This window comes from Scyliorhinus canicula, chromosome 8, assembly GCF_902713615.1.
Source record: "Scyliorhinus canicula chromosome 8, sScyCan1.1, whole genome shotgun sequence".
Classification (NCBI taxonomy): Eukaryota; Metazoa; Chordata; class Chondrichthyes; order Carcharhiniformes; family Scyliorhinidae; genus Scyliorhinus; species Scyliorhinus canicula.
This window is the reverse complement of record NC_052153.1, coordinates 185,585,056-185,611,965: the sequence shown is the minus strand read 5'-3', so window position 1 is coordinate 185,611,965 and position 26,910 is coordinate 185,585,056. Positions and strand designations below refer to the sequence as shown.

Genomic DNA, 26,910 nt, shown 5'->3' with positions numbered 1-26,910 from the left:
AAAGCTTTTGTTAGATAAGGGCATTAGGCATATGGAGCAAGGTGGAGGGATGGAATTAAGATAGAGATCAGCCCTGATCTAACTGAATGGCGGAACAGGCTTGGGCAGCTCAATGGCCTCCGCCTGTTCCTCCCTATGTTCCTAAACTTGTAACAGGCAACCTGATGCAAAAAAAAACCGAACCAATTAAAGGAACTCAAAATCTAAGACAGGAGGTATTGTTGTAGAAGTCTTAACACAGAGTGAGTTTAGGCTCTTAATAAACCAATCAGGCAGGTGCTGGGCAGGGGAGGTTAGAACCAGGTCAACAGATCAATGGAATGTTCACAGGGAAAGGCAAAGAATTGATCCAAGAAGACAGAGTGTGTATTTCAGGCAGAAAAGTGGATATCGCTTCTGCTGGAGATTTTAAAACATCGGAGCAAAAATTAGGCAAACAGCACGAGAAAGGTATGTGAGAAATGGTGGCTCTTGTCTTGTTACCAAACCTCCCGGGATCAACAGTTTGAGTAAGATTGCGCTTGATCAATGGTAACATCATCAATGCCACGCCAAACCCACCTGTCCGAACGGCGTTGCGAGCCTGGTTGACCGTCATCTGACCCGTCATGTGCATCAGAACCTTGGCCTGTGGATTGGTAGCCTGCACATGTGCTGCTGATACCACTGCAGTGGGGATGGGTGGGGTTGGACTAACTGGTCTGCTGAACTCCAGGCCGTTTCCGGGAGCTTTGGGCTGAGATGTCATCACTGGCAAAACCGTAGTCACTCCTCGCCCGACCTGAGCTGTCACCACCACCGGGAAATTTGGCTGCCCTGCTGCAGAAGGTGCCCTGCAGAAACAAATTAAAAATCACAAGACTGAAAATAACAGGTTAAATCGAAACAAAATGAAAATACTGCAGTGTTGGAAATCTGAAATAATAACAGTAAACTCTGGAAATAATCAGCACGCCTGGCAGCACCTGTGGAGGGGGAAAAACAGATGGTGCGATTTAACCAGAAAAAAAAAATCTGTGTCCGGCTCTGGGCATGTTTAGCAAGGTGCTTCTCGGGCGCTGCAGAACCCCGCTGTTATTTTGGCTTCGGGGAGGCCGCATTTAAAAGTTATTTCCTGCTGGCGGAGCACCCTACCAAGGCCCACTCCCGCACCCTATCCTCGTAGCCCCGCCCAACCGGCACACTGAGGGGCAATTTTTTTATCATGACCAATCCACCTAGCCTGCACATCTTTGGACTGTGGGAGGAAACCAGAGCACCTGGAGGAAACCCACGCAGACACGGAGAGAAAGTGTAAACAAAGTGCAAACAGTCACCCGAGGCTGGAATTGAACCCGGATCCCAGGTGCTGTGAGGCAACAGTGCTAACCACTGTGCCACCCCAGAGAAGATAGCTGTTGTCTTCAGAATTATATCAATGGACAGAAAAGTGGCACGTGGAATTCAATCTTGAAACATGTGAGGTAGTGCATTTGGGGAAGGCAAACAAGGCAATATTCAATAAATGGGAGGATATTCAGAGGGGTAGAAGTAAGAGACCTTGAAGTGCAAGAACAAAGTTCCCTGAAGATCACAGGAGAGATGGGTAATGGAAAAAAAGTGTATGGAATTCTTTCCTTTATTGGGTGAGGTATTGAACAAAAAAGCAGGGATGGACGTACTGCAGGAACTTGTATAAAATGCTGGTTCGGCTACAGCTGGAGTTTTGAGTACAGTTCTGGTCACCACATTATAGGAAGGACATGATTGCACAGGAGAGAGTGCAGAGAAGATTTACAACGATGTCGCCAGAGCTTGAAGACTGTAGACTGGCGAGGCTAGGCTTGTTGTCCTTAGAAAAGTGGAGGCTGAGGGGTGACCTAATTGAAGTGCTCAAAATGATAGGCACAGATTTAAGGTATTTGGTGGAAGGATTTAAGGGACATGAGGAAAAGCTTGTTCACCCAGAAGATGGTGGCCGTGGGCGTCTGGAATTCGCTGCCCAAATTGGTGGTTGAGGCTGAAATGCTCAACTCATACCTGGATCTGCACGTGAAGTGCTGATTCCTGCAAGGCTAGGGCCCAGGGTGCTGAATGTGGGATTAAATTGACCGGATAGTTTCTTTTTTTGGGGCTGGCACAGAGACGGTGGGTTTAATGGCCTTCTTCTGTGCCAAAATCATTCTATGGTTCTCTGGTTCATTTGTCTTATAGTCTGTATATGGAATTTAAGCATATGTCTGAGCTCCCACATTACAAATACCCTGGGCTGGATTATCTGTTTTTGGGACTATGTTCCCACGCCAGCGTCAAAACTGTGGCCTTTCACGCCAGAAAAATTGGCGGGAAAGGGCCACATATTCTTAGCCCAGCAGGGGACTAGCAGGGTCCAGACGTAAATATTGCAGCTTTTGCTGCAGATACGGACCCCCGCACTTCCGGATCGGAGGCTGCATATGCACACAGTGGACTCCGACCGCGGAGCTGGACCCTAAAGATAGACAACCCCCCCCGATCGGCTGTGCGTACGATCCTGACCGCCCGCCCGAACGTTGCCCCCCTGCTAAATGTCACTGCGCTGAGGACCTGGGTTCGAGCCCGGCCCTGGGTCACTGTCTGTATGAGGTTTGCACATTCTCCCCGTGTTTGTGTGGGTCTCACCCCCACAACCCAAAGATGTGTAGGGAAGGTGGATTGGCCACACCAAATTGCCTCTTAATTGGAAAAAAATAATTGGGTACTTTAAATTTATTTGGTATATTATCCTCTTCAATCTTCACTCTAGTTCCTTATAATGTATTCCTTCCAACTACCATTTGTCTTTTTGGTGTTCATTCTCAATCCACATTCTAAATTTCCAGATTTTACTTGATCTCCGATACTTTGACAGGTCTCCTCAGATTCTGCAAGTAGTGCTGTGTCATCAGTGCACCACAAGTTTCTGTTTGCTCCTCAAATTTCTATCCCTGGAAGTACATCTAATTCTCTGAATTAGATTCTCTAATACTCTCTCATTCCTCAGTACTCCTCTCCCCATTTGAAGCATATTTGATTATCCATCTTCTAGCCTGGTGCTCCCTATTTGGTTCCAAAATAGGCTCTGGATAAATGTCACATTGTTATTGTCAATGTCACATTTCAGTAACACATCTATTAATTTTTGGTGATAAATGTGAGCAAACGCTTTTTTAGTCTACCCTCATGCCTGTGATTTCTTTCCAGCTCCAATACTTCATCACATATTTCACTGTACCATTTCTTTGTAGACTACCGTCATGTACTCTCTATTTTCCTTTCAATTTCATCATACTGTGTGCTTTTTTTCTTTCCTCTGTCGGCCATCATTGCGAGTACCTCTCATCCACTTTTTTCTTTTCCATTTAGCGCTAATCCGCCCACTAAAAGAAAATTGTCAGGCAGCATATCACTGCTGCCGCCGAGCCAAGGCTACTGGTTTACAAGGGAACGCGCTGGACAGGCTGCGCTCCACTCTTATACCCACCTACAGAATGGCTTTGTTAAGAAAGCCATCCATCAGGCACCCTGTTTGACATCTGTCGCACCAGCCGATCCTGAGCAAAATGGGTCCCAAATGGGCTTGTCGGCATGCCACAGCGACAAAAACGACGGTATTTCCATTACTTAAGGAGCCCCGGCCGCAGATTGGATTATTTGCGGGATGTTTTCTTTAATATGTTCACGTTGTTTGCATCTATTTCATGTCTTCACGTGGTAAAACATCCCAGAATGCCACACACGAGAGCAAACTCTGGATACTAGGCATAAGGCCTAATATCCACATTAGGACAGGTGACGGAAAGCTTTGTCATGGAGGTAGGTTTGAATGTTCGTCTTAAGGCGGTAAAGAGAGGCGAGAGGTTTAGGGAGGGAATTCAAAGCTTTAAGCTGAGGTGGCTGGAGGCACAGCCGGAAGGTTGTAGGGCTGAAGGAGGGTACAGAGGTAGGGAGGGGTTAATTTGAGAATGTTAAAATCATGGCTTTCGGACACAACAACACGTTGAATGAATTTGACCACATCTGGCCGAAGAAAATTGTTTACAAAGATCATTTGAAACCCAAGGGTATCATTTGAAGACGTGACTGAAAGGAAATAAGTATTTTCGCAGACTGAGCTTATCAATTAAAAAGTTTCTGCTTTAAGAAAGCCGTGTGGGTTTAAGTAAAGGCGCTCAGGTTACATTTTAACAATGATGAGTTACTGTAGTCTTAAAACATGACTCGATAACAATCCATCCGAGGTTAAGAATACCCTCAAGTAGGCACATAACATAAAACGTCCTTTCTGGTTGACAACCTTTTTCATCATAAATTCCAACATCTACATTTAAAATGGAAAACACTTATCCAAACTTGTCACACCGCAGTTACAGCCTACTGCAGTTTCTTTAGTGCCAGGTTTTGCAACTCTCAGCTCCTCAGACTGTACTGCAGAGAAATTCCAGTACTACAGCCAAAGTTATACTTCTCAGAAATATAAAATCGAAGTACAAAAAGGAACGGGATGAAAAGTGAAGTGAACAACAAGTAATAGGTTTAAAATTTTGTTTAAAGCATATGTTTGCAGTCAGTGCCAAAACTTAGATTTTGTAATGCTCCATCGTACTTGGTTAATAAGGGCCTTAGGACATCTTGTTACATTAAAGGCCCTACATAAATATAACATACATTTAAAACATTTTTAAAAATAAATTTAAAGCACCCAATTCTTTTATTTTTAATCAAGGGGCAATTTAGCGTGGCCAGTCCACCTAGCCTGCACATCTTTTTGTGTTGTGGGGAAGACCCACGCAAACATTGGATTTGTTTATTGTCACGTGTACCGAGGTACAGTGAAAAGTATTTTTCTGCAAGCAGATCATTCAGTACATGGAAGAAAAGGGAATTAAACAAAATTCAAGAAAATACAAGAAAATACATGAGAATACATAATAGGGTAACACGGGGAGAACGTGGAAACTCCACATGGACAGTGACCCAGAGCCGGGATCGAACCTGGGTCCTTGGTGCCATGAGGCCATAGTGTTAACTGCCATCAGGCAACAGTGCTAACCACTGCGCCATCATGCCACCCCATTAATATAACATACATATGTTAAAAAGCATCACACCGGATAGGCGGCACAGAAACAGGCCATTTAGCCCAACCAGTCCAAGTTTATGCTCCGCCTGAGACACCTCCCACCTGTCTTCGTCTCAATCTATCATGGTAGCGAGTTCCGCAATCTCAGCACTGTCCTGTAACAGCAGTAATAAAAACAGAGAGCGCTGGAAATAACTCAGTCAGTTTGGCAGCATATGTGGGGAGAGAAACAGAGTTAATGCTTCGGATCTAATGACAATAGCAGCCCAGTTGCTATATCAAAAACAAAGTGCATCCTCTAATTCACCATGCCACGAGGTCACAGGTTCTATTTTACTCCTTTGCAGATTGTGGGCAACTCCAGTTGGCGTGAGAAGACGGTGGTGTGCCTTCTACAGACCACAAAGTCTTGGGTTTTCTTGCAATGCTTTTTTTTTATATAACCTGGCCAGTTCAGAAATCAGTTGAGAGTCAACCACATTGACGTGAGACTGGAATCACAATGTAGGCCCGATGGAGTTAGGGTGGCAGATTTCCTTCTCTAGAGGGTACCGGTGCATCACTGACAAACTGACAGCCTCATCCTAGCCACCTGTGACTGAAACCAGCTTTTTATTTTCCAGATTTTAATTGGTTAAACCGAATTCAAATTCCCAAAATAGTTTGAGATTGAAAAGGTTGTTCTCTTCAGGTTATCAATCCTGTGACATGACCACTACATGACGCAGGAGTACAGTGGTGCAAAGTAATATAATCTTTGAATTAAGTTCGGAGAATTGGCTTACTGACCTGGTTACGAGAGCCATATAATTCCCAGGAAAAACACCGATTTTGCCTGTGTGCATAGATGTTCCCTTGAACCATCCATCTTGGCAACGCTCAAGCACAAGAAATATCTCTCCCTTTCGCAACTCGAGTTCATCTTCTTTGCGAGGAGTGTACGGATATAAAGCAATATACCTGAAGACACAGATAAAGTATGAGGAACCTATCAGTCAAAGGAGGCAATTGGCACAGGCTGGATGTAAAGACTACTGTACAACTGTAAAACAGGAAAATATTCCAGCCTGTCCCGTAATTACTGGATTCACTTGAGGAATGTGGAGAAATTGCATTGTGGCCTGAAAGAGATGCACATCTACATCGTAAACAGCACAATAATACATTGTGTGCTAGAAGGCTCCTGTTCTTGCAGAACATACACTGACTCACTGCAAGCAGTACAAGTAAATAAAGTAAACACAAGACTGTGTGGAGGTTGCACGTTCTCCCTGTGTCTGCATGAGTTTCCTCCGGGTGCTCTGGTTTTCTCTCACAGTCCAAGGATACGCAGGTTAGGTGGAATGGCCACGCTAAATTCCCCTTTAGTGTCCAGAGACGTGCAGGGTAGGTGGGGTTACGGGGATAGGGGAAGAGGAGTGCTCCTCGGTAGGGTGCTCTTTCAGAGGGTTGGTGCAAGTTTCGATGGGCCGAATAGCAGGGAAGCAGTGGGATGGAGGTGTTTGCTGAACTTAATATTTGGGCGCCTCTGAAAAAAGAAGAGACCAAATTGTGATCTGAAAGAAGCATTCAAATTTTAAAAAAGGGGATTGATTAGGGTTTCCACTTATAAAATAGTCCAAAACTGAGGGACATAATTATAGCAGTTGGGCTGGGGGGCCCATTTCTGTGCCATAGATTCAATGTCTTACAAGCAATTCCTGCTAATTCAACAAGAGAAATGCTAAAATTATGTATTTAAACAAGTGAAGAGGGCACCCAGCAGAGTGCAATAACTCCACCACACTGTTTATACTCAACATTATTTTAATTACGCGGTTCTTCCTTGAGACTTTTCCCTGCCTGGTTAGTGCTCTATAACTACAAAGCTGGGAAAACAAATCTTTTTATTAGAAATTCCACTTCACTGAGGAGGCTTCAGGCCAATTCACATCCAACAACCTGCTCTGAGAACTCTGCTCACATTTTGGCAGCTGTGACGATCTACAACATGACAACCCATGACAGTCTAAAAAAAGAAATCAATTCATTCTATCCCCCAAATTTAACGGGGTCCATTAAAAATTCCAGGATCCGGATTCGCATCGCCGAAGTTCTTCTTTGGACCTTACCTGTCCTAACAGAGTACCAGGTTTTGTTGAAATCATCAATTAGGTTTTGAGATATGTTGTTTACAAACAGACAGATAACCAGGGGCAAAGGTACTGAGGGAGCACACTGCAGCATGGAAATGCGAAGGCCACTTTCTCAACAGCAACAATGGGCAGGGAGTTTTGGTCAGGAGTTTACCTCAGGGAAACCAACCCCAGAGATGGGTGGTGAGGAAAACCAGCAAGAAAACAAAATCAGATTTCAAAATTGCCCTTTTCTAACTTGATCCAGCCCATAAACAAATTGGATTTATTTATATATATATATTTATGTTACCTACATATTTGGCCGCACTTGAGGCCTTGGATGTGCCACCACCTGGTCTGCTGGTCCCAGTGTTGGTCTTGGAGTACTAGAAGCAGAGGTGGTAACTACAGCATTCAAAGGAGGTGGCGGCGTAGGTGGTGGGTGGTTTTCCTGCATAAACACAATTCATGGTGTTAGGGCAGTACATGGACATAGCACATACAGCACAGAAACGGATTATTCAGCCCAACCTCTACATACCAGCATTCACGCTCGGCTCAAGTCTCCTCCCACTCTTCTTTCCTTTTAGGAACATACTTCCATTCCTTTCACCCACATGTAATCAGCTAGGTTCCCCTTGCATCGATTTATGCTCCTCTCTTCAACAACTTCCTGCGGTTCCACAATCAATCCAGATTTCCAGATTTGATTTATTAAAGCCCATCTGATATTTACAGCATCTAGTTTTGGAAACATCTTCTCTTACGTCGACCCTTTCAAATCCATTTCATGATTTTGAACACCCCTATAGGGTCATCTGTCGGTTTTTTTCTTTCCCAGAAAAACCCGCAGGAACCAGACATGAAGCAATCACAATTTGATGTGACAGGCTGGATGGACCAGCAGGTCTTTCCCTGCGATTAATGCAAAATACTGCAGGTGCTGGGGACCTGAAATTAAAAACGGGAAATATTGGAAAAACGCAGCAGGTCTGGTGGTATCTGTGGAGAGAGAAATAGGGCTTATGTTTCGAGACCAATATGACCCTTCTTCTGAACTTCCCTCAGAACCTCTCTGTGTTCTGATGAAGAGTCCTATGGAGACTTAAAACATCAGTTCTGTTTCTCTCTCCACAGACGCTGCCAAGCCTGCTCAGCTATATTTCCAGTACTTTGGTTTTTAAAACATTTTTCCAATTGAGGGCCAATTTAGCCTGGCCAATCCACCTTTCCTGCACATCTTTAGGTTGTGGGGTGAGACCAACGGAGACACGGGGAGAATGTGTAAACTGCACACGACAGTGACCCGGGGCCAGGATCGAACCCGGGTCCTCGGCGCCGTAAGGCAGCAGTGCTAACCCTGCCGTGCCGCCCCTTGACTTTCTGTTTTTAATTTCAAGTATTTTCCTCGTCCTTCTTTGTAGGTTTATGTTTGCGTGTGCATGTATGAGTTGGGAGGCAAATAGGATTGGGGCAATGTCGTCAAGTTTACAGTCATGCCAGGATGGAATAGACTGTATAAACTAGTTTAGTCTTTTTCTGTCCTAATGGAATAGCAGTCACGGTCACAAAATGGGCTCAACTTTCAAACAGAAAGCTTTCTTAAGTTATTGAAGGAAGTTTAAAAAGTAGGTTACACTCCAACACCGATTTTTAAAAAGAAAACAGAATATTGAGATAAACTGTTGGACACCAGTCTGCTGAAACGTCTTCAAGTTGTTGAGGCGGATTAGCTGGTATTCTATCACAAATTTCAACCCCCTTATTCAAACATTGCAGCACCATGTTAAAAATAAATGTCCTTTGACGCATTCTCCTCTAAAAGAGCTTTACATGCAATTTTAATGAGTCTGGGAACCATCGCTACACTGATCATTTAGGTCACATCCTATTTCTGTCATAACACTGTTTAAAATCCTTCACTCTGCCAAGCTTTTAGCACATTTTTTTTAGCGTTTTAGCTGAAAGCTACAAATTCTCATGCTGAACTTTCAAGTATAAGACATTTTTAAACAGTGCAACAGTGCTGAATTTTACATCAGTCAAAATGTGAGCATTATGCATCTTACAGGCTGTGTAAAGTACAGGGGAGAGAGTGAATAAAATATTTTCAGTTCTTTCCTCTTCCCATGGAAATCTCAAGAGAAGTCATCAGTGCAACTCTTTGTGATCAATAATGAAGTCGTAGGTCTTCATCCAGCCCCGTTTGACCGCCACAGTGCCTTAAACTGAGATGCAGACTCTCAGGTTCTTAGCTGACTGTTCAGTAATCCAACACAAGGCAAGAGAATAAAGTGCATGGGAACAGGTACAGCAGACATACAAACAGACAAATTAGAAGAAGTAGACCACTCAGCCCTTCGAGCTTGCTCTGCCATCAATAAGGTCATGGCAGATCTGACTGTGACCTCCTGCCTAACCCTAGTAACCTTTACCCCCTTGTTTGTCAAGATGGGCAGCACGGTAGCACAGTGGCTTCACAGCCCCAGGGTTCCAGGTTCGATTCCCGGCTGTGTCACTGTCCGTGCAGAGTCTGCACGTTCTCCCCGTGTCTGCGTGGGTTTTCTCCGGGTGTTCCGGTTTCCTCCCACAGTCCAAAGGTGTGCGGGTTAGGTGGATTGGCCATGCTAAATTGCCCTGAGTGTCCAAAAAGATTAAGTGGGGATTACTGGGTTACGGGGATAGGGTAGATACGTGGGCTGGAGTAGGGTGCTCTTTGTAAGGGCCACTGCAGACTCGATGGGCTGAATGGCCTCCTTCTGCACTGTAAATTCTATGATTCTTCGAATCCTGTTTAGGGGCTGTTTAGCACAGGGCTAAATCGCTGGCTTTGAAAGCAGACCAAGCAGGCCAGCAGCACGGTTCGATTCCCGTAACAGCCTCCCCGAACAGGCGCCGGAATGTGGCGACTAGGGGCTTTTCACAGTAACTTCATTTGAAGCCTATTCGTGACAATAAGCGATTTTCATCTTTTTTTCTTTTTTCATTCACTGCCTGAAAACCATTCAGACTCTGCTTTCACTGCCTTTTGAAGAAATGAGTTCCAAAGACTCAACAATCGCTGTGGGAAGCAAATTCTCCTCACCTCCATCTTAAGTGAGTGCCCTTAGTTCTAGATTTTCCCGCAAGAGGAAACATCGTCTCCGCATCCACCCTGCCAAGATCCCTCAGGATCTTATATGTTTCAGTAAAGTCGCCGCTTATTCTTCTAAACTCCAGTGGGTACAAACCTTTTTTTAAAATTTAGTGTACCCAATTCATTTTTCCCATTAAGGGGCAATTTAATGTTGACAATCCACCTCGCCTGCACATCTTTGGGTTGTGGGGGCAAAACTCACGCAAACACGGGGAGAATGTGCAAACTCCACATGGACAGTGACCCAGAGCCGGGGTCGAACCTGGGACCTCGGCGCCGTGAGGCAGCAGGGCTAACCCACTGCGCCACCGTGCTGCCCCAATGGATACAAACCTAACCAACCTTTCCTCATAAGACAACCGACCCATTCCTGATATTATGCAAGCAAACCATCTCTGAACTGCTTCCACGCATTAACATCCTTCCTTAAAAAGGGAAACCAATACGGTACACATTACTCTAGATGCGGCCTCACCAGTGTAGTTTCCAACTGAAGCATATTTGCTCTAGTTTTATAGTCAATTCCTGTCGCAATAGAGGGTTACAGTCTAATAGATGCCCTAATAACTTGCTGTACCTGCATACTATCCTTTTGTGATTCATTCACTAGGACTCCTTTATTCTTCTGCATTCAGACGTGCAGGCAAGGTGAATTGGCCATGCTAAATTGCCCCTTAATTGGAAAAAAAGAATTGGGTACTCTAAATTTATAAATTTTAAAAAATATTCTTCTGCATTTCAGAGCTCTGTAATCTCTCATTGTTCAGATAATTGCACAAATTGGTAATTTCACATTTTCCCAGGCAAGTGGAGAATATTCCATTACACTCCTGACTTGTGCATTCTGGATGGTGGACAGGTTTTAGGGAGTAAGGAGGTGCGTTACATGCTGCAGGATTCCCAGCCTCTAACCTGCTCTTGTATCCACAGTATTGATATGGCTATAAATACAATGATAACCTCCAGGAAGTTGTGTGTGGGATTCAGCGATGGTAATGCCATTGAATGTCAAGGGGCGCTGGCTTGATCTTGTCTTATTGATGGTCATTGCCTGAAACTTGTGTAATGTGAATGTTACTTGCCACTTGTCAGCCCAAGCCTGGATATTGTTGAGGTCTTGCTGCATTTTGACATGGACTGCTTCAGATTCTGAGGAGTCGCAAACGGTGCTGAACATTGTGCAGTCATCTGCAAATATGCCAACATTTGACCTTATGTTGGAAGATCATTGATGAAGCAGTTGAAGATGGTTGGGCTGAGCACACTACTCTGAGGAACTCCTGCAGTGACGTCCCAGGATTGAGATGACTGACCTCCCACAACCACAACGAGGTATGACTCCAACCAGAGGAGAATTTTCCCCCTGATTCTCATTGACTCCAGTTTTGCTTGGGCTCCTTGATGCCATACTCGACCAAATGCTACCTTGATGTCAAGGACAATCACTCTCACCTCACTTCTGGAGTTCAGCTCTTTTGTACATGTCTGCACCAAGACTGTAATGAGGTCAGGAGCTGAGTGACCCTGGCGGAACCCAAACTGAGCGTCCATGAGCAGGTTATTGCTGGGTAAGTGCCGCTTGATGGCACTGTTGATGACTCCTTCCATCACTTTGCTGATGATGGACAGTAGACTGACAGGGTGGTAATTAGCTGGGTTGGATTTGTCCTGTTTCTTCTGTACAGGACACACCCGGGAAATTTTGCACATTGCCGGGTACATGCCAGTGTTGCAGCTGTCCAGAACACTTTGACTCCGGAAGCGGCAAATTCTGGAGCACAAGTCGTCAGTACTATTGCCAGAATATTGTCAGCGCTCATAGCCTTTGCAGTATCCAGTGCCTTCAGCTGTTTCTTGATATCACGTGGAGTGAATCGTATTGGCTGAAGACTGACATTTGTGATGCTGGGGACCTCTGGAGAAGACCGAGATGGATTATCCACTCGGCACTTCTGGCTGAAGATTATTGCCAATGCCTCAGCCTTGTCTTTTGCACTGATGTGCTGGGCTCCTCCATCATTGGGGATGGGGATATTTGTGGAGCTTCTTACTCCAGTGAGTTGTTTAATTGTCCACAACCATTCACAACTGGATATGACAGGACTGCAGAACATAGATCTGATCTGTTGGCTGTGGGATCACTGACCTCTGTCTATCACTTGCTGCTTATGTTGTTTGGCATGCAAGTAGTCCTGTGTTGTAGCGTCACAAGGTTGACACTTAATTTTTCGGTATGACTGCAGCTGCCCCTGGCATGCTCTCCTGCATTCTTCATTGAACCAGGGTTGACCACCTGGCTCGGTGCGAATCGTACAGTTGGGGATTTTCCTGACCATAAGGTTACAGATTGTGGCTGAGAACAGTTCTGTTGTTGGGTGTTGCTTTTCTCACCCAAAATGACACTTAGCCAACAGAATGGAAAAATCTGCCCACAGTGCGCAGTTTTTGACACCTTTCTCAAAAGGAGCATCAAAAGAAAGGCTTCAGGAAAGGATAGCCAGACTGATTTCAGTCTTTCAGGGAGCAGGTTATGAAGAAGGGTTCAAGTGACTAAACTTATTTTCACTGAAGTGAAAAAAAAAAGTGGAATGTTCTCGTTATGTGATCTAACAACAGTAACTGCACTATTAATTTGAACAATGAGCACAGGACAAAAGCAGCAACTCCAATAGTCACAAGCCTTAACCAACGTTAGAGATTCAAGAGAAAAATTGCTGGAAAAACTCATGAGGTCTGGCAATATCTGTGCAGAGAGAGACAGGTTTAACATTTCAAGCCAAATATGACTCTCCTTCAGAAGACTTTTATTCCCTTCAAGTATTTATCCAATTCCTTTTTGAACACCACATTTTAATCAAGTTCCCTCAGCCTTTCAGGTGAGGAAACAGCGTTCCCAAACAACATCTGGTTCTTTTGCCAATCACATTAAATCTGTGCCCTCTGGTTACTGACTCTTCTGACACTGGAAACAAATTCTCCTTATTTATCCTATCAAAACCATTCAAATTTTGAACACCTCAGTGAAATCTCTCCTAAATCCTCCCTGTTCGAAAGAAAGCAACCTTAGCTTCTCCGGTCTCCCCATGTGACTGAAGTTCCTCATGTCTTGCAAGTCTTCTCTGCGCCCTCTCCAAGGCCTTAACGTGCTTCCTGAAGTGTGGTTCCCAGAATTGGACACAATACTTCAGCTGGGGCCCGACCATCAATTTCAACAGTTTTGCTTAACTTTTTTTTAACTCTTTCACAGGACATTGGTATCGCTGGCTCGGCCAGCATTTATTGCCCATCCCTAATGGCCCTTGAGAAGATGGTGGCGAGTCACCGTCTTGAACTACTGTCGTACATGTGATGTAGGTGCACCCCTAGTCCTGTAAGGGAGCTCCGAGAGACATACGGTGCAAACATAAGGAAGTCAAGGATTCCTCCTTGGGGCCTCACGGTAGCATGGTGGTTAGCATCAATGCTTCACAGCTCCAGGGTCCCAGGTTCGATTCCTGGCTGGATCACTGTCTGCATGGAGTCTGCACGTCCTCCCCGTGTGTGCGTGGGTTTCCTCCGGGTGCTCCGGTTTCCTCCCACAGTCCAAAGATGTGCGGGTTAGGTGGATTGGCCGTGCTAAATTGCCCGTAGTGTAAGGTTAATGGGGGGGATTGTTGGGTTACGGGTATAGGGTGGTTACGTGGGTTTAAGTAGGGTGATCATTGCTCGGCACAACATTGAGGGCCGAAGGGCCTGTTGTGTGCTGTACTGTTCTATGTTATATGTAAGTTTATCTTTTCAAGCAATCTCTACAACGGGGTGGCACGGTAGCACAGTAGTTAGCACTATTGCTTCACAGTCCCAGGGTGCTAGGTTCGATTCCCGGCTTGGGTCACTGCCTGTGCGGAGTCTGCACGTTCTCCCCGTGTCTGCGCGGTTTTCCTCCGGATGCTCCGGTTTCCTCCTACAAGTCCCGAAAGATGTGCTGTTAGGTGAATTGGACATTCTGAATTCTCCCTCAATGTACCCGAACAGGCGCCGGAGTGTGGCGACTAGGGGCTTTTCACAGTAACTTCATTGCGGTGTTAATGTAAACCTACTTGTGACAATAAAGATTACTATAATTTGTCTTGACCCCTCCAAAGATTTGCATAACTATGCCCAATGCCTTTCTGTTCCTGCATCTTGAAGTTGTACCAAGCTTTTCCTCCTTTTTTCTACCAAAATGTATCATCCATCTCTCTGTGTTAAATTTCATCTGCCATCCATTTCACCAATCTATCTCAGCCAGAAGTCTGTTACTAGCCTCCTCACTTTACCACATTTCCGAGTTACACATGATTTGTAAACTTTGAAATGAAGCCCTGCATATCCAAGACATGGTCATTAATCTTCGCATTAAAAACACCAGTGGGACCCCTGGGAAATGCCACTATAAACTTCCCCACTGTCTGAATAAACAGTTCACCAGTACTCTCTTTTTGTCTCTTAGCCAGTTCTGTATCTATGCTGTCATTATCTTTTTGTATCCACGGACTTTAATCTTGCTAACAAGTCTAATATGAAACTCCATTAAATGCCTTTTGAAATCTATATATACATCACCCACGCTACTCTCATTAACTTTTTTACTTCATCAAAGAACTCAATCGAATTAGCAAAATTGGATTTGCCTTTAACAAATCCATGCTGACTTTAATTTATTAGCCCATAATTTTATAAATGGCAAGTGATATTGTCCCAGATTATTATCTATGAAGGTTTCCCCATCACCAAGATTAGGCTAAGTGCCCTGCAGATGCCGATTTATCTTTCTCCCGCTTTTTAAAGTTTAGTACAACATTTGCAAATTGGATTGCAATTGGACTCACAGTCTGGTCAAACCGGGTAAGAGCAGCAGATTTTATCGTCCCTGAAGGATGTCAGTGAGCATTTACAGCTACCTAATACCAGCTTTTATTTAAGAAAAACTGAATTCACTATTGCTTGAGTAGATTTGACCTCTTGCTCCTCTGGATTATTTGCTTCTAGAATACCAGTCCAGTAACTTTAATTAAATTTACAAATTAAATGTGTAGAAATGTTAGTCGATTACAACATTAGTTCAGTCAATGGGTTGCAATGGTACGAGTCAGCAGTGTAGTTGCAGACAGCAGTGTAGTAGTGAACAGTGTGGTGAACAATGAGCAGTGTCGTAGTAGTGAGCCGTGCCATAGTGAACAATGAACAATGTGGTAGCAGTGAGCAGTGTAGTGAACAGCGAGTAGTGTAGCCATGAACAATAAGCAGTGTAGTAGTGACCAGTATTGTAGTGAACAATGAGCAGTGTAGTAGTGATCAGTATTGTCGTGAACAATGAGCAGTGTAGTAGTGACCAGTATTGTAGTGAACAATGAGCAGTGTAGTAGTGATCAGTATTGTCGTGAACAATGAGCAGTGTAGTAGTGACCAGTATTGTAGTGAACAATGAGCAGTGTAGCAGTAGCTTTTTAAAATTCATTTACAGGACGTGGGTGTCGCTGGTTAGGCCAGCATTTATTGCCCATCCCAAGTTGCCCTTCAGAAGGTGGTGGGGATCTGCCTTCTTGAACCGCTGCAGTCTTTGGGGTGTAGGAGGAGCAATCGAGTGAGTTGCTTTGTCCTGGATGGTGTTGAGCTTCTTGAGTGTTCATGGAGCTGCCCACATCCAGGAAAGTGTAGAGTATTCCATCACACTCCTGACTTGTGCCTTGTAGATGGTGGACAGTCTTTGCGGGTCAGGAGGTGAGTTACTTACCGGAGGATTCCTATTCTTTGCCCTGCCCTGGTAGCCACAGTGTTAATGTGGCTAGTCCAGTTCAGTTTCAGATCAATGGTCCCCAGGATGTTGATTGTGGGGGATTCAGTGATGGTATTGCCACTGAATGCCAAGGGGCGGTGGTTAGATCCTCTCTTGTAGGAGATAGTCATTGCCTGGCACTTGGGTGGCGCGAATGTAACTTGCCACTTTTCAGCCCAAGCCTGGATTTGTCCAGGTCTTGCTGCATTTGGACATAGACTGCTTCATTATCCAAGGAGTTGCAAATGGTGATGAACATTATGCAGTCATCCGCAAACATCCCACATTTGACCTTATAATGGAGCAGCGTAGTTAGTTGTGAGCAGTGTTGTAGTAAACAATGAGCAATGCAGTAGTAGTGAGCAGTGTAGTAGTGAACACTGAGCAGTGTAGTAGTTGCGAGCACAGTGGTAATCATGAACAATGAACAGTGTAGTAGCAGTCAGCAGCGCAGTAGTGAACAATGAGCAGTGTAGTAGTGAACGAGAAGTGTAGCACTGAATAACAAGCAGTGCAGTGTAGTAGTGAATAATGAGCAGTATAGTCATAGTGAGCAGTGTAGAGTGAACAATGAGCAGTGTAGTAGTGGGGCAGCATGGTAGCACAAGTGAATAGCACTGTGGCTTCACAGCTCCAGGGTCCCAGGTTCGATTCCCGGCTTGGGTCACTGTCTGTGTGGAGTCTGCACGTTCTCCCCGTGTCTGCGTGGGTTTCCTCCGAGTGCTCCAGTTTCCTCCCACAGTCCAAAGATGTGCAGGTTAGGTGGATTGGCCATGCTAAATTGCCCTCAGTGACCAAAAAGGTTAGGAGGGGTTATTGGGATAGGGTGGAATTGAGTGCTTAAGTAGGTTGGTGCAGACTCAATGGGCCGAATGGCCTCCTTCTGCACTGTATGTTCTATGTTCTAATGAGCAGTGTAGTGTAGAGCACTGAGCAGTGTAGTAGTTGCGAGCACAGTGGGTACTCATGAACAATGGACAGTGTAGTAGTGAGCAGTGCAGTAGTGAACAATGAGCAGTATAGTAGTGAACAATGAGAAGTGTAGCACTGAATAACAAGCAGTGCAGTAATGGTGAGCAGTGTAGTAGTGAACAATAAGCAGTGTAATAGTAGTGAGCAGTGTAGAGTGAACAATCTGCAGTGTAGCCAACACATTTAATGTGTGTAGCATTTATCAGTCTTACAGTCAATTCCATCATTGTACGGATTTCAGATTTGCGCACTTATTCCTGTTGTTAACATAAACATTGTTAACCTAAGTAAAATGAAACCTATTGCAACAAAACACTCAGCTTTAAACTGTAACATAATGCACATCATAATTCAAATGTTGCACACCCAATACACTGGAATGAAACTTATCCATCCACCACCTGCCAGCAGACTTTGATATGCAGCTCAGTGAGAGCACGACACACAGATCACAATGACCGGCCTATCATTGTCTCTTTCTATGTCTCTCTGTACGTACAGGAGCCTTTGATGTCGTGCCATCACGAGGGTCAGTAATCTTTAGCAATCGGACCTGAATAATGGTGACTCATGAATGGCTGCAATCCTTTGTCGTGCCACTTTGTCCACTTGTAATAAGAATAGTTCAGTTACGGCTGCTGATTAATGAAACCTCTTGCTGATTAACAACAGATTTCTCTCTCCTCTCCAGCTCTGAATGCTGACACACCTGGGAAACCTGACACAATAATATAAATGTGCGCACGTACACCACCAAATTACCTTGTAGGAAGCACCAAGCAAGGCACTTAATGTGTCAGCTGCAACCTTTTGTACATTGCAAAAACTCAGATGACAAACATATGAAATTAACTGGCATGAAAAAAAAACAACTTGGGTCATTAAACCTGTCCCACTTCATGACAGTGGGAGCATCACGACTAAACCTTTCTTCTCCTCAACCCACACGGTGCCCCCCAGCCATTCAATCTCCTGGGAAAGGCAGAAAGAGAAAACATACGCAGGAAAACTTCTCTCCAATCTCCTCAGGCAATCTAAACCAGTCCATCAAGAAGCACAATTTCTCTCTATTCTTATGCCAGCAAAGTGTAAAGCCAGGAGACTGGGATGCTATTTTACAGAGAGTGAACAATTTAGTTTCTCTGACCCTGATTTCTGAGTCATCACATAGTTTGGCATCAGTAGAAACTATACACTCGCAAATGAGCTGACAGATCAATTTCATCAGGCAGGTATCCAGCACCCAGTGAAACTTACCCGAAAAACTTGAAAGGGGCATGTAGCCTTACTTTGGGACTTAACAATAATAATCTTTATTATTGTCACAATTAGGCTTACATTAACACTGCAATGAAGTTACTGTGAAAATCCCCTCGTCACCACATTCCGGCGCCTGTTCGGGTACAAAGAACAAAGAAAAGTACAGCACAAGAACAAGCCCTTCGGCCCTCCAATTCTGCGCCGACCATGTTGCCCGTCTAAATTAAACTCTTCTCCACTTCCGGGGTCCGTATCCCTCCATTCCCATCCTATTCATGTATTTGTCAAGATGCCCCCTAAACGTCACTATCGTCCCTGCTTCCACCACCTCCTCCGGCAGCGATTTTCATTTCCATTCTAGACATGCCAAAAAGTGATCCCGCCCATTCATATTGCAACTTCTCAAGAGATTGCGTTGAATCTCGTGGGGCGAGCCGGGTCGATCCCGGGAGCGGGTTCTCCCATCTTTCACCGGCCACACTGCGGCGAGCTGCTTTTCAAGCGTAGCGTGGTTGGAAGATCGCGCACTCTATTGTTCAAAAGTTAGATCACACCCTAAGTGTGGGTGAATACGGGTGTGCGTCACCCAAAATGCTGGCAAGAAACACTCTGCCAAACCTGCCCAAAATTACACTTTTTGCTTGAAGTCTGCCCCATGTATAAAAGCAGCAACTAATTTCCACATTATAATCGACACAAAGTTGGAGAACGGTGCCGCTGAGACAGACTAGTACATTGTCACTTCAATCATATTTGCGAAAGCAATTTAAATTAAATCTAGCCTTTCCAACAATTCCCAGGAGCAGCAACAAATTTGGTCACTTCAAACACAGTCATATACCTTTCACTTAAATTGCTGCAACATTTCAGTCCTATTTACCCATATACACAATGACAGGCAATGAGTGAGAAGGTTCCAATATAATATCTTCTTGAAAAATCCTTCCCGATCATATATGTTTAAACCTGACAGATCTCAGAATAATTTCCGTCCAATTAGGTAACCCTTTAATCATGCCATGCTTGTTAAGAACACCTGGGAGCCTTGCCGATCAGCTGACTACAGCTTATCATTAGAAAGCTGGAGCATTAACTTTGAATACAGAGGAATGTAATCTGGTTAAATATTTATCCTACTTCTTCAGCGAGTGCTGGCAGCTGGTAGCTGGTTCACATGACTTTCCACTCTGTCTACTCCAAAGGCAGTTCATGGTTAGCCAAATCTTTAAATCGCCAGTAATTTAAATTTAGACCAAATCCCAAAAATATCATCTATGAAAAACATGTGAGATAGTCAGGGCCTCATTTGCAGAGAGATTGTTTGGAATACCTTCAGGCAGAGAGGGTAGAAGGCAACTAGAACAGTAAAGGAAAGAAGGGGAGAAAAATTTCAAGGGCAAAGGGTACAGAAATGAAATGAAATGAAAATCGCTTATTGTCACGAGTAGGCTTCAATGAAGTTACTGTGAAAAGCCCCTAGTCGCCACATTCCGGCGCCTGTCCGGGGAGGCTGGTACGGGAATCGAACCGTGCTGCTGGCCTGCTTTAAAAGCCAGCGATTTAGCTCAGTGAGCTAAACCAGGGGTGCAAGGGGGAATTATAGAAGTATATAAGGTCGGCATGGTAGCACAGTGGTTAGCACTGTTACGTCACAGCACCAGGGTCCCAGGTTCGATTCCCGCTTGGGTCACTGTCTGTGCGGAGTCTACATTTTCTCCCCGTGTCTGCGCGGGTTTCCTCCGGGTGCTCTGGTCACAAGTGCTGAAAGACGTGCTGTTCAGTGAATTGGACATTCTGTGTACCCGAACAGGCGCCGGAGTGTAGCGACTAGGGGCTTTTCACAGTAACTTCATTACAGTGTTAATGTAAACCTACTTGTGACACTAATCAATATTATTATTATTATTACTGATTATTCTTACACCGCAAATGATGAGCGTAGCTGAGTGTAATTCATCTTGGCGTTAGTAATCGTGCGAGAAGCAAATGCTATCAGTCGCTCCTCTCCTGAAGGCATAATGTGCAAGACCATTACACCAATCCCATAGGATAAGGCATTGCAAGCTAATTGCAACTTCATTTTTGGATTATAATAAACAAACAATTCTGACTTCAGTAAAGCTCCTTTGACTTCGTCACATGCATTTCCACATTCTTCTGACCAGTACCATGCCTGTTTGACACGTAACAACATTAGTAAAGGCTTCAATCATGTTGCTAAATTCGGCACTAATTGGTCATAACTGATCAATCCGAAAAACAACCTTAAATTTGCTACATTTTTAGGATGTAGTGCTTCTAAGATTGCTGACATTTTCTTTGGTTCTTTGTGTTAACCGTCTTTGTCGATGATATGACCAAGGTAATTTAAAAGTCGCACTTTTCTTGTTTAACTCTCAGATTGCACCTCTGTAACCGCTTCAGATCAGCCTCCAAATTCTCCAAGTCTTCCTGTTCACTTGAACCGGTGGTAATTATGTCATCTAAATAACATTGCACTCCATTCAACCCACTTAGAATTTGCATGGATCTTTGAAAAAGAGCAAACGCAGATGTTATTGCAAAAGGAAGTCTTCTGTAATGAAACAGACCTTTGTGTGACACTATGGTGAGTAGCGACTATGATTCAGTAGCCACATTCATCTGCAGATATGCCTGTGAAAGATCAATTTTACTGAATTTCTGTCCTTCAGAAAGTTCAGCAAACAAGACATCAATCAGCGGCAGTGGATTATGATCCACGCACAAAACTGAGTTAATAGTGGATTTATAATCTCCACAAATTCTCATTGAGCCATCCCATTTTAATACAGGAATGATTGGTGTCGCTCAATCACTTGTAGCAACAAGTTCAATGACTTACTAATATTTCTAGTTCTTCTTCAACTTTAGGTCTGACGGCGTATGGTACGGTTCTAGCTTTGAGACTATCTGGCTCAATTTTCTGGTGAACTCAACTTCAGTCATAGAGCCTAGTGAATCTTCAAGCATCTTTTCATACTTCTTCCGAAGTTGTTGCAAGTTACTCCTTGAAGCCACTAATTGATTAACTGTTTCCCAGTTCAGCCTAATCTTAGCCAACCATGCTCTGCCAAATGAAGCAAGCAAATTTCCACAGACAACGTGAAGAGGCAACTTTGCCGAGTGCCCATTTGCTCCTACTTTCACCACAATGCATCCTTTTAATGGTGCGACCTCTTCAGTGTACTTCCTTAGGATCACATGACAGTTTTAAAGGTAGATGCTTCAGCTTTTGATAATAAATGGTCTCAGCAATCCTGCTTGTGTTGTTCTTCCTGTACCTTCTTGGTGTAGGAGAAGTTTTATGGAGTCCAACATGCTTTGGCAATATAGTCCTTTTTACCACAGTTCTTGCATGTATCGGATTTACTCCAGCATTCCCCCACTGGGTGTCCACCCTGTGTACACCGATGACATGATTGCACCTTTGCGGCCCTGTTCCTCGAGGTCTATGTTCTATGTATCCATTTTGTGGATCTTCCTTTCAGCCCCTAACTAAGAAGCTTCTGTTGTAGCAAGCTCCATAGATGTGGCAACTTCCACAGCAGCTCATGGCAACACGGTGACTCAATGATTAGTACTGCTGCTTCAAGGCGCCGAGGACCCGGGTTCGATCCCAGCCCCAAGTCCATATGAAATTGGTCACTGTCCATGTGAAATTTGCACATGCTCGCCGTGTCTGTGTGGGTTCCACCCCTAAAACCCAAAAGGATGTGCAGGGTAGATGGATTGGCCAAGCTAAATTGCCCCTTAATTGGAAAAAATAATTGGGTACTCTAAATTTTTTTTGAAAAAACTTCCGCAGTTGCTTCTAAAGTTAAATCACTTAAAATAAGCAGTTTCTTTTGAATTGCTTCACTGCATAATCCACAAACCAGCCTGTCTCGAACAGCATCATCAAGTGTTGTGCCAAATTCACATCTAGCTAATCTTCTTAAAGACGCCAGAAACTGTAAAATGGTTTAACCTCCTTCTTGACTACGGTGGTGGAATCGGAACCTTTCTGCAATTAATAAGGGTTTAGGAGAGCATGTCCCTCTAAAATTTTCATTCATTCACTGAATGACTTATCTCCTGATTTTCTGGGTGAACAAGATTCTGTAGCAGCATAAACGGCCAACTGAGCTGAGAAATGTTGTGACCCTTAAGCCCGTTGGTGTCTGATTAGCTATGAAAAACAATTGGTATCTTTTTTATATGAAGATCATGTTTCATAAGCCTCATCAAATGTGTCCATGGCACCCGTTTTTCCCACCATTTTTGGATCCCGACTCCTAGGGTCTACACATTTTCCATTCTGACTGTGTTAAGCACATACAATCCCTTGAACAAGCAACTAGGATTTCTTTCCCATTTTTGCCTGAGTATTTTGATTTTTCTCCCAAGTAGTGGCCCGCGCAGAGTCAGCAGACTTCAAAATCCCCGTTCCCCGCATGCGGCCTATGTAGTTTTTCCACGTACGCAGTGCCTGCAGCCCAGATTCCCCGCACTTCAACGGAAGCAAGTTTTCCTTGATTGTCGATCTTCTTACTCACAGTTCACAGTTGCGGTCAAAAACCATTGCTAAACTTTCACATCGGCGGCAGCACTTTACCCAACACCTGTGAGTGTGCGAGTCCGATCCTGAGAATCTTCCCCTGCTCCCGACGCCATCCCACAATTACTCAATGAAAATCTTTCCAGCCACCTTTGAGCCTCAATCTTTCATCGCTAACTTCATCTACTGTTATATTTCTTTGTTGCCGCAAAGAGAAACGGTATGGAGGTTCCCACCCTCTGGACTCTTGGGAAACACGATGAGAGGTTTCTGAAGGGTGTTGCCTGGACAATCAAGATGGTGATCTGCCAGAGCAGCACAATGGCGCAGTGGGTGAGCCCTGCTGCCTCACAGCGCCGAGGTCCCAGGTTCGATCCCAGCTCTGGGTCACTGTCCGTGTGAAGTTTGCACATTCTCCCCGTGTGTGCGTGGCTCTCGCCCCCACAACTCAAAGGTGTGCAGGCTACGTAGACTGGCCATGCTTAATTGCTCCTTAATTGGAAAAAATGAATTGGGTGCTCTAAATTTTTTTTTAAAAATGGTGATCTGCCCAAAGCCCACACAAACACATTACAAGATGCCGAAACAGCAAGAATGTATTCCCAGAAACGTAACAGAATATAAAAAGGTTTGAGTTACATGAGTCGGGCTGAAAAGAAGTTTAATCCAGACACTTCTTTGTAAAACTTAGGGTACCAATTAATTTTTCCAATTAAGGGGCAATTTAGCGTGGCCAATCCATCTAGCCTGCACATCTTTTTGGGCTGAAGGAGTGAGACCCATGCAGACATGGGGAAAATATGCAAACTCCACACGGACAGTGAAGGAGGGGGGGGAGGGTGTTAAATATATATTAAGAAAGACAAGAGAGAAAGTAATGGCAAAAGACAGTTAAAATTCAAACACTAAGAGAGAAATGGAAAGCAGTGAAGGTGGATAGTGGGGGTGGGACTTATGGAAATCCTGTCGGAGAGAAGAGCAGTACTTCTTCAGGGTAGGCATTCCTGGAAGAGAGGTGGCAGTGAGTTAAACACTGGATAAAAGCAAATGACTGCGGATGTTGGAATCTGAAACCAGAGAGTAAATGCTGGAAAATCTCAGCAGGTTTGGCAGCATCTGTAGGGAGAGAAAAGAGCTAACGTTTGTGACATGTGACAACTTACACTCATGAGGACGCATCTAAGAATGCCAAACTTCAAACAGGTTTTTTGCTACAGGAGGAAAGTTGACTCTGATTGGCTGAGACATTGCCATGGAGAAAGCAATGGCTCTGCAAGCTCCTGAGTAATTAAAAAAAGGTGCACAACTTGAACATATTCCTTCTATTGCAGAGAATGGTTCCCTGCGTGTGAATGCGAGGGTTCAATTCCCGTACCAGCCTCCCACAACAGGCGCCGGAATGTGGCGACTAGGGGCTTTTCACAGTAACTTCATTTGAAGCCTACTTGTGACAATAAGCGATTTTTATTTCATTTCATTTCAATGTATGTTGCTTTTAGCAAGCATAAATGTGCCATGTTACGATTTGACTAACGATCTGAAACTGGGTGTTAGTTTAGCTATTAGCACACTCAGGATTGTTCAACAAGTGCTGCCCAATTGTGGAATCAGGGGAGGGATTCTCTGATCCTGAGACTAAGCGTTGACGCCGTCGGAGACGTCGTCGCATTTCTCGACGGCGTGAACACGGCCCCAGGATCAGCAATTCTGGCCCCTACACGGGGCCAGCCCGGCACTGGAGCGGTTCACGCCACTCCGGCTGCTGATCCGGCTGTGGAATAGGCGCCGGGGATGCGCGCATGCATGGTGGGTCTGGCGTGAATGCGCACATGCGCAGTCCCACCGGCGTGATTTCCGCGCATGTGCGGTGTCTCCCTTGTCCGTGCCGGCCCCGATGCAACATGGCGCAGTACAGGGGCCGGCGCGGAAGGAGGCCGGGAGACAGATTGGCCGGCCTGCCGATTGGGGGCCCCGATTGCGGGCCAGGCCACATTAGAGGCCCTCCCCTCTGGGGTCAGACCCCCCCGGCTGAGGGCAGTTGTGGACGGCGATGGCGGGGTGCTGCGTTTCCATGACGGCCACTCGGCCCATCCCAGCCCGAGAATCGGCGGGCCGGCCGCATAAAGTACCAACCGCGCCGGTGCTAACGACGCCGATTCTCCACTCTGCGGAGAATCGCCTGCTGCCGTCACGGCGCGATTTGCGGCGGTCGCAGGGATTCTCCGGCCCGGCCCCGGGCTGAGAGAATCCCGCCCCAGATCTATCAGCAGACATTTTGTTTTGGGTCTTGCATGCGTAAACTGGGTAAGTATGGCCTGTACTTTGCTTCTTATGTCGTATATGCATTTCAGTACTGGTGCAATGCCTTGTATGTAGGGCATATGTCCCAGTGATTGAAAAGGTAAAGTATCTCAAAAATGTGAACAATAGGTTAAGCAAGCTATTACGTGCTGCTACTATGTAGTGGTTGCACAAATGGTATTTTCCTCCAGCAGCTGTCAGTTTAAAAAGATGTTCTGCCTATCATACAATTATGCAATGTCTTGTATAAAATTCAGTGCCGGTGCAATGCCAGTGATGTAGTCTATTCACCCCAATGATTGGCTGATCGAATCAAACAACGCGTTCCTTCCATTGCTCATAATTGATTGTTTGAAACTTGGCATTCCTGTGTTTGACCAGATGAGTGTAAGATAAAAAGTTTGGGTGACATGTCTCTCTTTTCAGCAATATTAAAGGGGAGAGTCAAAGATGGACCATGTAATGGTAAGGGATGGGAAATTTGAAACATAGCTAAAATCAGGGTGAAGGCATGACACAGCTCTAAATACAGTTGTTTATGGAATAGAAATGACAGCAAGGGCGCCCCTAACAGTGAGACAGCATAAATCAGAATGAGGGGAGAGAGAGTAGCAAAACAACTTTAAACAACGCGATGAGAGAAAGAGCAGTGAGGCAGCATAAAACAGCTTGTGTAGAGAGAGCAGTGAGACAACATAAAACAGCTGGTGTAGAGAGAGCAGTGAGACAACATAAAACAGCTTGTGTAGAGAGAGCAGTGAGACAACATAAAACAGCTGGTGTAGAGAGAGCAGTGAGACAACATAAAACAGCTGGTGTAGAGAGAGCAGTGAGACAACATAAAACAGCTTGTGTAGAGAGAGCAGTGAGACAGCATAAAACAGCTTGTGTAGAGAGAGCAGTGAGACAACATAAAACAGCTTGTGTAGAGAGAGCAGTGAGACAGCATAAAACAGCTTGTGTAGAGAGAGCAGTGAGACAACATAAAACAGCTTGTGTAGAGAGAGCAGTGAGACAGCATAAAACAGCTGGTGTAGAGAGAGCAGTGAGACAGCATAAAACAGCTTGTGTAGAGAGAGCAGTGAGACAGCATAAAACAGCTTGAGGGTGTAGTGATCTCTGTATGTGCATGTACACAAGGGGTTAATGTGTAATCAGTGGCACCACATGATCACTAGAGGTCCGGACCAACAGGGGTATAAAATAAACCACATTGGGTCTCTCTCACTCTCTTTTGGGTGTACTGTGACCAGGGGAGTATCAGATTAGTTCAGATGGTTAGTGGAGTTACGTATAGTCACTGTAGTTAGATCTTGTTAACCTTATCACTAGTATCAAAGTTAAAGCAAAGAATTCATGCAATTATTGTTATAGTTACTCAATAAACCTTTTGTTACCACTGGACGAGTTCGAGTCTTCTTCACTGAGATTCAGAATACCTCATCACTAACTATGAAGATAATACAGGAGTATAATAAAAGAGAGGGTAGAGAGAGAGAGAGCAGTGAGACAGCATAAAACAGCTCGAGGAGAGAGAGAGAGAGAGAGCAATGAGACAGCATAAAACAGCTCGAGGAGAGAGAGAGAGCAGTGAGACAGCATAAAACAGCTCGAGGAGAGAGAGAGCAGTGAGACAGCATAAAACAGCTCGAGGAGAGAGAGAGTGGGAGGGAGAGCAGTGGGACACCA

The 26,910-nt window shown here is 44.7% G+C and overlaps 1 protein-coding gene across 6 annotated transcripts in view; it reads right to left on the bottom strand.

Moving 5' to 3' along the window:
- The window catches only part of sh3rf1 (SH3 domain containing ring finger 1), a 202,360-nt gene that overhangs the window by 14,464 nt on the left and 160,986 nt on the right, over positions 1-26,910 (bottom strand). For all 6 annotated transcript variants that reach the window (XM_038805836.1, XM_038805841.1, XM_038805840.1 and 3 more), the window contains 3 exons: positions 7,512-7,648; positions 5,870-6,040; positions 562-833 (listed from right to left, as the gene is read on the bottom strand). In XM_038805836.1, the coding sequence (XP_038661764.1) occupies positions 562-833; positions 5,870-6,040; positions 7,512-7,648 (580 nt within the window). The remainder of the gene's footprint in view (positions 1-561; positions 834-5,869; positions 6,041-7,511; positions 7,649-26,910) is intronic.